A 10944-nucleotide genomic window follows, 5' to 3' on the forward strand; every position below is an offset into this window, starting at 1 on the left:
ACACCCTTTAGTGTTCTAGGAAATGACTTCCTGCAAAGAGCCATCCTTCCCCATATGACTTAGATGAGACTCACAGATAGCCCCACCCCCTTGTTTGTCTAGACACAGACCCTCCAGATGACTTGCTTTACAGCTGATTAATTGAATTGTTTGTACCCATGACCAATTTGGACAGAATACCTGCTAATTTAACTTGACCAAGATTTAGTTAAGCTCTTTTCCCTCCCCTAGGTCCTTAAGTTTTGACCTGTCTTTGGCCTGAGTCAGCAACAAGATGTAGAACAATCCCTCCTTATTATAAGAACATGGGATGGTTAATTTTAGGTGTCAACTTGACTGGGTTAAGGAATACCCAGATAACTGGTAAAGCACTATTTTGGACGTATGTCTTTGAGTGTTTCTGGAAGAGATTGGCATTTGAGTCTGTGTTCTGAGTAAGGAAAATGTGCCCTCACACAACATGGGTGTGCACCATCCAAAGGGCTGAGAGCCCAGGTAGAACAAAAAGAGAGAGTGAATTCATTCTCTCTCTCCTGGAGCTGGGACACCCATCTTCTCCTGGACCTGTGAGACAAGAATAGCACTGGGTAGTCACAGGAGTATAGAAAAACCTGAATAACAGCTAAAATAAGAACTAGGCAAAGAAACCATAGGATAACAGAAAACTCAAAATAAGGGAGAGAAAAATGGCCAAAACTCTGGTCAGGGTGACATGTCCGTGACTCTTCTTGGCAAACCCAAATAAGGGAGAAAGGGGGTGGTAATGGAGGGAATAGGGTGTTTGGAGGAGTCCCTGAAATCCCTTCCTTTTCCAAAATACTAAATGATTATTCCACCCCATGATTAAAGAAACACCATAAAATTAGAAACTCGTTGTGCATGACTCATTCTCATGAGCATGCCCACACTTATTTCTTAAGTGTGTACTTTTGTTTTACAATAAAAGCTTCTTGCCTTTTACTTCATTCTGACTTGTCCCTGAATTCTTTCTTGCAACGGCGTCAAGAAGCTAGAAACCAGCTGAAGTTAGGGTCTCACTGGCATCTGGAGACCCTTCTAAGCCTCTGGCAACACTAGGACATTAGAACTCCAGGTTATTCAGCCTTCAGACTCTGGGACTTGCACCAGTGGCCCTCTCAGTTCTCAGGCCTTCAGACTTGGACTGAGCTATGCCACTAGTTTCCCTGGTTCTCCAGCTTGCAGATGGCATAACCTGGGATTTCTCAGCCTGTGTAATCATGTGAGTCAATTTCCTTAATAAATCCCTCTTACAGATCTATATATCCTATTGGCTCTGGTTCTCTGAAGAACTCTGGCTTATGTGGTCACTGGTAATCAGCTGACTTCAAGGAAAGACATTTCCTGATTCACTGTCCAATTATGACACCAGCTCATTCATTCCCTTACACCAGTCTGCTCTAACCTTATTTATTCCTACCTATCAGATACACCCACCAGTGTGTCACATCAATTTACCATTGCCATGGCAACACCCAGGAGTTACCACACCTTTCCATGGCAATGACCCAATGACCCAAAAGTACTACTCCTTCCCTAGAAAGTTCTGCATAAAATTCTTTTCTGCCTGACCTTTGAGATTGTGAAAGTTGTCAAAATCAAAATGGAGTCATTTGTGTCTAGCCCTAACAAAAAATAATAAATAAATAAAACCAGGAGGTTAAGAAGGGAGGGACCTCATGCACACATGCCTATGTTATGAACTGTTACAAGAACTTTCTACACATAGATGCCCATAATGAGAACTTCTGACAAGGGCTTTCTAAGCTGCAGCTTGCTACATGAGTAAAAGGAAGCTACCTGGATGCACAAAGACACTTGCTTGACACACTCTCTCTGTTAATAAACTGGCATCAACTCCTCTGACTAGTCTTGCAACCAATATTCTCTTTGTTTCAAAACAAATTACCTATGTTTCCTTTTTGCCTTTAAAAACTTTCCTTTGCTTCAACTGATGTAATGCAGGTCTCAATTAATTGAATAACTATCTTCGTTTTTTGCTTCTGTAATATGTTTTTCCCTGCACAGATTTTCTCCCACCCCACGAAATGCTTAAAAGGTAACTTAAGTCTTTGTTCAGGGCTCAGTCCTTTGGATGTTAATCCGACTGGGCCAGTGCACCTAAATAATAAATATCCTTCTCACCCCCATCGGTCTCTCTAATTTTTTATCAACCCTGTTACACAGTCTGTATGCCAATGACCCGCATAGCCCCCATATTCTGGATTTGTGAGTCCCCTGTGCACTCTTGAATAAACGCATTATCTTTAGAGAGTCTGTCTGTTATTTGGGTTGACAAGATGTTTGTGGATCTTATGGTCTGAGCATTCTCTCTATTGCAATAGTCCTCCTCTCCCTATTGTAGTAGTACCTGTCTCCCATTTGCAATTGTCCTTTTGAATAAAGCCTGTCTTATCTTTGTCTGAGTTTATTTTTTATTTGACAACTCAAGTAGCTTCACAGTGATGCAAGGCAAGCAAGCCCCAAAGTGGAGCTTAGCCCATGAGGGTTTCTGGCTTTGCCCAGGAAAGACTTCAAAGACAAGGCAGGGGTAGAAGAAAAAAACACCTTTGAAGAGGTGGTGTTACAGCTCTGTAACTGTTCCTGCAGAGAAGGGCTATCCTGTAGGCAGAGAGTAGAAGCTCAGGGCAGTTTTGCATTCATATTTACACCCATTTTTAATCGCGTGCAGATTAAGAGGTGGCTTATGCAGAACTTTCTTGGGAAGGAGTAGTACTTTGGGATCATTGGGTTACTGCCATGGAAAGGTGCAGGAACTCCTGGGTGTTGCCATGGCAATGATAAATTGACATGGCACACTGGTGGGTGAGTCTGACTGAAAGCCGCATCCACCTGGCTCTGTTTTAGTTAGTCCTCAATCTGGTCGAGTGTCCGACCCCACCTCTGGAGTCAAGTCCTGCCTCCTACCTCAGCAGTTCCATCCCACTCCTATTGCAACGGGTTGGAGAGCACTGACTAGAGAGACAACCTAAAATTTCTAACTTGAATCTTCTAACCTGAATCGTATCTTCTATAAGCACCTCTCAAAAAAAAAAAAAAAAAGGAGTTGTAAAGAGACACTTTTACATGTAAAAGAAGTAAAAGTTAAACACGTCAATATTTAAGACTTTAATTTTTTCTCCAACATTCTCTGAGGGCTTTCTGTGGATGGTAGATTGTTCTCCCACCCCCAAACACATTGCAGACTTTTAATTGGAATAGATAGGTCAGATGTAGGAGACCCAAGTACGAAGGCATCGAGGTCAGAAGACCTCCGAGACTCCTAGAGCGGTCGGCGAGGGGCCTGCACGGCGCCCTGGCAGCACTTCCGGGGCGGCCCATCTTCCCTGGGTACTTAAGCTCGCGGGAGGACCTTAAGGGCACGCGCGTCGCGGTGGCGGTGTTTCATTGCTGTGCGGGGCTGGGGGCCCCGTGGCCTCTGGTGAGCGAACGAGACCGGGGTCGAGGGGGCCTAGGCTTGCCGAGGCTGCGGGCTGCGCTGGCGGCGGGGCCGGCTGGCGGAAGTGACGGGCGGGAATCCCCGCGGCCCCGGCGCTTGGATTTACTGTGCACTTGGTGTAAGGGGAAAGTCGCTCGTCAGCTGCTTGAGGGTCTTGTTAGGGTGAACTGGGGACTAGAAATGGGATGCGGGCGGGAGGAAAGAAGTGTAGGTGCAGGTGGCGGTCATAAGTGTCCCATAAGTCTAAATGTCTGAACTGTGTAGATTTAAGGAGCATTAAAGAGGCAAAATAATAGCAAGTGCTTGTGTAGTGCTTAGCGTGGGCCAGACACTGTTCTAGATGCTTGTTTCATTTAATCCTGACAGCAGCCCTATGAGGTAGGTACTATTATTCTCATTAAGAAGAAATGAGAGGGGTTAATCTGCCTAAGCGCACACAGCCCCTAAGTGGCAGAACCAGCATGAAAATCCAGGCCCTGAGGCTTTTTTCAGGCTGTGTTACCAGCTCTTCTTCTCAAAGATGACTTTGAAGAGTAAGGGAGAGAGAGAAGGGAAGGACTGTCTCAGGTTTCTGGCTTGTGACAAGATGGACGATGGTATTGTTAACTGAGAGAAGAACGTAAGAGGAACAGTGGGACGCTTTAGAAGAAAGATGATGAGCTCAGCTTTGAACATAGTCAGTGATGTCACGTTACAGAAGACATTGGCTGATGTCTTTGGGGCTAAAGAAAAAGTTGATCAGATGTGAGATTTGGAAATCATAACTAATAGGTGATGGTTATGACCAAAAGAGTGCATGGCAGAACTTAGGGCAGAGACCACAAACTAGATGCCCATGGGCCAGATCAGATTCACTGATGTGCTTTGTTTATCCTGAACAGTAGTTTTGAAAAATTGAATTAGTCACTAGCTTTTCATCATTAGATGCTATGTAAAAATCTAGATTTGTGGTGTTTCTTGGAAGGCTGGAAGATTTGGCAACACTTGGCTCACATTCTTGTAAGGCATTAGGCTAGAGTGAGCAGCAAGTGCCCCCTTAGAGGGGCATGCACACTCCCGTTCATCTCCCTCCTCCCTGTTGTTTAATGTAGTCCCATTCATTGCATTCCTTTATATTCCCTGCCTGGGCCCTAAGGCATGAGTCTTTAACCTCTGACTTAGATCTAGAGTGAGAGGAAGAAATTGGTTAAGAGAGAGTCCCAGGAACACTGTCATTCAAGAATATGGGAGTCAGTAAGGCAGTTTGGGGGAACATAGTGGTTTATATACTACATAAGAGTCAAATAGGGAGAAATGAATGAAAAGCAACCCTTAGATTTGACGATTAGGAAAGAAAGCGCTTGCATCTTCAGATTGTTGCTGTTGAGTGGTCGGGACTACAGACTGTGTGCAGTGAGTTGAGGAGTACCTGAAAGATGAAGTACTTAAGTTGTTGTTGTTGTTGTTTTCTTCTAAGGTTTGGATGAGAAGAGAAGAAAAGACATGTGGCCTGAGCTTGAGAGAAAAAAGTGTCAAGAGAGGGTTGTTTTTAGAGTGCGTGAGGTTTGAGTATGGTTATAGGCAACCAGGAAAGACTCAGGAGACAGTAAGAGGCTGGTGGTGCAGGGCAGAGAGGAAGGGATAATTAGTGGAGTTTTCTGAGGGATCTGGAAGAATGGGATCCAGGGCTCCAGTGGGAGACATGGCTGTGAGCAAGGGAGACACCCGCTCCTTTGAGAGGTGTTCTTAATCAAGACCTCTTCAGTATCTTCATTCTCTTTCCACAGGTTGATCTCTACACACTACAGAGGTCACATGCCATGAGAGGCCTCTCATCACTTGGGAGGGAACATAACAGTAACATTTCTTTTTTTTTGTTTTGTTTTCTTTGAGGTGGAGCCTCGCTCTGAGGCCCAGGCTGGAATGCAGTGACATGATCTTGGCTCACTGCAAACTCTGTCTCCTGGGTTCACGCCCTTCTCCTGCCTCAGCCTCCCGAGTAGCTGGGACTACAGGCGCCCGCCACCATGCCTGGCTAATTTTTTGTATTTTACGACGGGGTTTCACCGTGTTAGCCAGGATGGTCTTGATCTGCTGATGTCGTGATCTGCCTGCCTTGACCTCCCAAAGTGCTGGAATTACAGGCATGAGCCACTGCACCTGGCCAACAATAACATTTCTAACCAAATAGACACTGGACATAGAAAAAGCCACTGCTGGTAGGAACTTGAAAAGCAAAAGTGGGAGAACTGATGAGACCAACTTCCTATTTTTTTCTTGTGCTTTTTCTAAAATTTGCCTAAATATTAAGAAATTTTAGAGCCAATGATTTCCTCCCCTAAATGTTCTGGATTTTTCCTCAGCCCTCCTCATTCCCTTCATCTCTGGTGGCAGTGCCAGCTTCCCACAGTCACCTGTCTCTTGGCTCCTTATATTTAGTAGGAGTAGGAACCAAAACAAGCTCCATCAGTGGAGATGAAGGAAAGAAAATCCCTGTCTGCTGTACTCTGGGGCTTCCTGCCTATCAGACCCAGTGCATATCGTTAGAGAAGATATGCGAAGGTTCTGTCTTCCCAGAGTCAGGTTTTTTGTTTTTAGAATTTTTAGTAGTCATAGAGAAAATGAGGTCAAGAAGAGACATGAGCCATCACCTTGTCCAGCAGTGATGCTCTTGGGACCCACTGGCAGGACTGACAGGCAGCTAAGCAGGTAGATCTGGGGCCCACTGCTTACGCGTTCACCAGAGCAGCTCTGGATTTTATATCCTAGAATTTATAAAAGATTGCCAGATTCATTAAAAAGAAAAGAGGTCTTCTGCTAAGCAAGGTTTTGGCAGACATCCAGCAGTTTTGGCCTCAGGCTGTCTTCTTAGAACTTGGGAGTCAAGGCCTGGCTTTGGATAGCTGGGCCAATTGTGCTGGGGGACCCAGCTGGCATTTCTGTTTGTCAACAGTGGTTTCTGGTGTCTTTCTCCTTAGTTGACCACTCCCTGCCTGTCCAGGAGCCACAGAAGTTCAGGAGGTGTCCCAGGGCAGGCCCTCAACAGAGTGAGGGTAATGTTTACAATCATCACAATAACTGAAACCTTTTTCCTAGTGGCAGGACCAGGGACAGTAAAGAAGAAGAAGGACTACAGGGATGCCTGGGGCTAGGTGAAGACCCAGGCCAGGGTAGCAGGGGGTGGGAGTTATCTCCACACAGGCCTGTTGTCAATAGGCCAGGGAACACTTGACTTGCAGGAGGTAAACAATAGCCTAAAACCCCTTAAAGCACCAGTAACAATCTCTGGGATCTCTGTTGTTCAGACACCAGAGAAAACCCCTATGTAAATTCTAGACCTTTTAAATGAAGTGTGAAGGTTTTAGCATGGCATTCCAGGCCCTACCTGATTTGACTTTGGTTTCCCTTTCCAGCTTTGTTTCCCACTACACTCCAAATGACACTGACAGACTTCTCCCAACAATCTCTGCTTTTCCATTATTGTGCCTTTGCCCATCTTGCTTTCTTTACCTAGAAGAAAACCTCCATGCCCAACCTCCAAGCTTCCTACCCTTTGAAATCCTAGCTCCTTTCAAGACCCAACTGAAATGCCACTTCCCAGGAAGTCTTAGTTAATTGCTGTCGAGCCCTCTTGAGCTATAAGTTGTCTTTTCCTCGCCAGCCTTCTCTTACCTCAGTTTGACTTGTACTTTAATTATCTCTACACAACTGTCACCCCACTGGACTTTTAGTTCCTGGGGGACAGGCAAGTCTTGGCTAGCTAATACTTTTTGTTAACCTGGATGAAAACTTGAGAGAGTTGTCTTGATCTCCTTCCCATCCTCACCATTCCCTGGGGAAAGAGGACAGGGACTCCTGTTCCTATAATGAACTTTAGTCTCCAATTTTTCTCTTCCTCTTACTTGATTTCACAGTCCTCCACAGCTTGAGATAGGGCTGCTCTTGGAATTTTTTTCCTCAAGCCTCATTCTCCCTGAGGATTTTTTGAGGCTTGTTACTGATACGGCCCCTACTAATATTGAGGCAAGGAGCAGACATGGGCAAAGGGGTGGGGTGCCAGAATGCCTTAGGGTCTTGCTAAGTGGGACAGTCGCATGATGGAGATTTGAGGGTGTTATTATGAAGATCTCCAGGAAGGAGAAGACCTGGAGTCTGGGCCCAGCTCTGCTCCCTACCTGCCTGCCATGGAATTTGGGCAGGTTGTTTACTGCACCACATCTGGTGTCTAATCTGAAATGAAGGGAGAATGTCAACCCTCCTCTTCATCGCAGACTCTTAGACATGGGAGTTGAAGGTGATTTGGTACCCACTTCTTGTCTTCTGACCCAGAGGAAGTAGCGTTTCTCCTCTGGGGTTTAGCTTAGTTCCCATAGGGCACCCTTAGAGAACCTGGATCAGGGCTGCTGAAGCCAGAGGCAACAGCCTTAGAATTGAGCCTGGAATTTCTATCTCTATCTGGTGGCAGCAGCTCCTTACCTAGGCCCCATTTGACACCTGTTCTGAAACTGGAACTGGAAGCTAGAATTTGGTGGGGATGACCTGAGTACAGCCCCTGTCACCCTTGCCATTCAGGGTTGCCTGCTTTGCAGAGGCAGTGGGGTCTCTGCTGGCTTGCAGTGCTGGGGAGGTCTGCAGCTTCAGGGATTTTACAACATGGATAGCCCTGAGGGTCTTTACACTTTGGTATAAGACACTTTTCAGTCAGCTCTGGACAGTTGCGAAATACATCTTCACTGCCCTGAGAACTCAAGAGGAGGATATGCTATATTTGGGAGTCCCCAAATTCTGAGGCTTACCGTGCCTGAACAAATTGTTAAGTGGGCGAGTGGCTCTCTTCAGCAAGTATAGGGACAACCTCAGAGAATTAGAGGTTATGAGAGTTTATTCCAAAACAGGAATAAGAAAAGAGTTTATTTTTATTTTTATTATTATTATTTTTTTTTGTAGAGAGAAATCTTGCTCTGTTGCCCAGGCTGGAATGCAGTGGTACAATCACAGCTCATTGCAGACTTGAACTCCTAGGCTCAAGTGATCCTCCCACCTCAGCTTCCCAAGTAGCTGGGACCACAGGTGCACACCACCGTGCATGGTTAATTTTTATTATTTTTTGTAGAGTTGGAGTCTTGCTATGTTGCCCAGGCAGATCTTGAATTACTGACTTCAAGTGATCCTCCTGCCTTGGCCTCCCAAAATGCTAGGATTACTGGCATGAGCCAAGAGAAGAGTTTTAAAGCAAAAAGAGAGATTAGAGGAGGAGTGGAAAGGATGACAGGTGTTGAGGAAGAAAAAGGGAGAAATGGTAAGAGGAGGAAAGCAGAAGGGAACAGGAGAAGTGAGGGGAAGGAAATAATGCATAAGAAATGGGAAAAGGAAGAAGGGGAAGGAAGAGGAAAAAAAGCCCAGAAGGCTGTTTCCAAGCTCACTTTCAGCAGAAATACGAAAACTTTCCCTCAGGTCTGTACTTCTTGAGTTCCCTGTAATACAGGACAGCCTCCTGAGCTCCACCTTGGCTGTGTGAGAACCAAGCGGCACTCCCAAAAGTTGTCCAGCACTTTGTGGTGCAGCTTGGCTCAGAAACACAAGAACCTGGATAAGGAAAGGTATGAGCAGTCCATGGAATCAGGCTATTCCCTGTCCCACATTGAGAGATCTTTATAACCCACCAGAGCGTCATGCTGAGGAAAAGGAAGATTTTCATCCTTTGCAGTATCTCTGAATGCCAGACATTGCTGCCTCTCCCCTCTGCCCTTCCTGGCTGTCTGCTGACCTTTTGCAGTCACATTAGGAGTGTACGTGTGCTATCGATATGTCAGCATCACAAATGTCTAGAGTATACATTAGTATCACTTAAACATGTTTTGTCTCCACCATAGGAAACAGGTGACATTTCCATTTTCTGTATCTTTTGTTAGATTATGAAACCAAATCAGATATCAAGGAGTCGGTTCCAAAGCAGGAAGTATGAGAAGAAACAGAGATACACTGAGCCACCTCCAGAGCACTCTGGAATAATGATTCCCAAGAATGCAAGATTGGAGCACTCAAAAATTGGGAAGACAGTTTGAATATTCCTCAGAGAGATCCTTCCAGGGAGATGCTGAGGACGAGGACTAGAAGTATAAAGCCAGCAGAAATCAAGGATATAAAAATCTCCCTAGAGAAGGAAAGCCAGAAAGGTAAAGAATTTGATAACTTCTTTAATCTAGGCTCAAAAAGTATTTCACATTCGAGAATTCACAGGGAGAACAAGGGGCCAGTTTCAGAAGTCAAAATACAAGTCACAACTTACGAAAGGCTTCAGAGTGTAGCCCCTCTGGCAGCCAGGTTTAGAGAAGCCCTAGAGGGGAAAGGAAGTGCAAAGAGGCATCAGGGAAGCCAGGCAGGACCCAGAGCGAGGAGAAGGAAGAGAGTTTCCAGAGGTGTTGCCTTCAGAGACAGGAGTGCCCTTGACGAGGAAAGAGGGCAACAAAACTACCCAGGAGAGAAACCCTTTATCTGTAAAGAGTGTGGAAAAGCCTTTGGTCAGAGTGCAAACCTCATCGTGCACCAAAGAATCCACACAGGGGAGAAACCTTTCCTATGTAATGAATGTGGAAAAGGCTTCAGACAGAGGTCACACCTCATACGACATCAGAGGATCCACACTGGTGAGAAACCCTATGAATGCCAGGAATGTGGGAAGACCTTCAGCCAGAGCTCAAATCTCATAGTTCATCAGGGCATCCACACTGGGGAGAAATCTTTTGAATGTGGTGAATGTGGGAAAGCCTTCAGCCGGAGTTCAGGCCTCACTGTCCATCAGAGGATCCACACGGGGGAGAAGCCATTTGAGTGTAATGAATTCAGCAAAGCTTTCAGTTGTAGCTCATACCTTATTGTGCATCAGAGAATTCACACAGGGGAGAAACCTTACAAGTGTAATGAGTGTGGAAGAGCTTTTGGCCAGAGCTCCCATCTTATTCTCCATCAGGCAACTCATGCCCGGAAGAAGCCTCAGCTGGCTACTTGGGTTAGGGCCCACTGTTAATGGGGCAGAGTTGAATGGTCATGTTATGTGCTCGCCTTCACCCAGGTCAGCATCTCGTAAATACTAGGAAGTGTGTGACAGGTCATGGACTCTTCACTGCTGGAAATCTGGGTCCACAAACTCATTCTGCTTGTATGGTGTTTTATTCACTTGCCTTATTTTTGTATGTGTGCCTCCAGTCAGATTTGGAGTTCCAAGAGGTAGATGCCAGGTCCTGTCTTCTGGTTTGATTGACAGGAAACTGAGGAGCTCTTCATTTCTACAAAGTTGATGAAATATTAATTCATTGAGAAATTCCTCATATCAAGAAACTTTTAATCTGATAATCTTGCAAGATCTCATCTGCTTTGAAGATTTGTAATTTTTCCAGCATAACTCCAGCACATTAAAGCTTACTGTACTTTTCAGTGTTATTTCAAAGCTTTAATGTGCTAAAGTTGGGGAGCTTAGAAGGCCCACT

At 45.4% G+C, this 10944-nt stretch overlaps 1 protein-coding gene across 1 annotated transcript; it reads left to right on the top strand.

The window, feature by feature from the left end:
• The first annotated feature begins 3136 nt into the window (after window positions 1–3136).
• Window positions 3137–10484, top strand: LOC103882100 (zinc finger protein 239). Its single transcript, XM_009201036.3, has 2 exons — window positions 3137–3460; window positions 9370–10484. Exon 2 carries the CDS (start codon window positions 9552–9554, stop codon window positions 10482–10484), a length of 933 nt encoding a protein of 310 aa, XP_009199300.1. The 5' UTR covers window positions 3137–3460; window positions 9370–9551.
• The last annotated feature ends 460 nt before the right edge of the window (window positions 10485–10944 follow it).

Source organism: Papio anubis, chromosome 2 (assembly GCF_008728515.1).
Source record: "Papio anubis isolate 15944 chromosome 2, Panubis1.0, whole genome shotgun sequence".
NCBI lineage: Eukaryota > Metazoa > Chordata > Mammalia > Primates > Cercopithecidae > Papio > Papio anubis.

Excerpts from the sequence above, each read along its gene's own strand:
- LOC103882100 (XM_009201036.3), top strand. The coding sequence starts at position 9,552 with ATGCTGAGGACGAGGACTAGAAGTATAAAGCCAGCAGAAATCAAGGAT.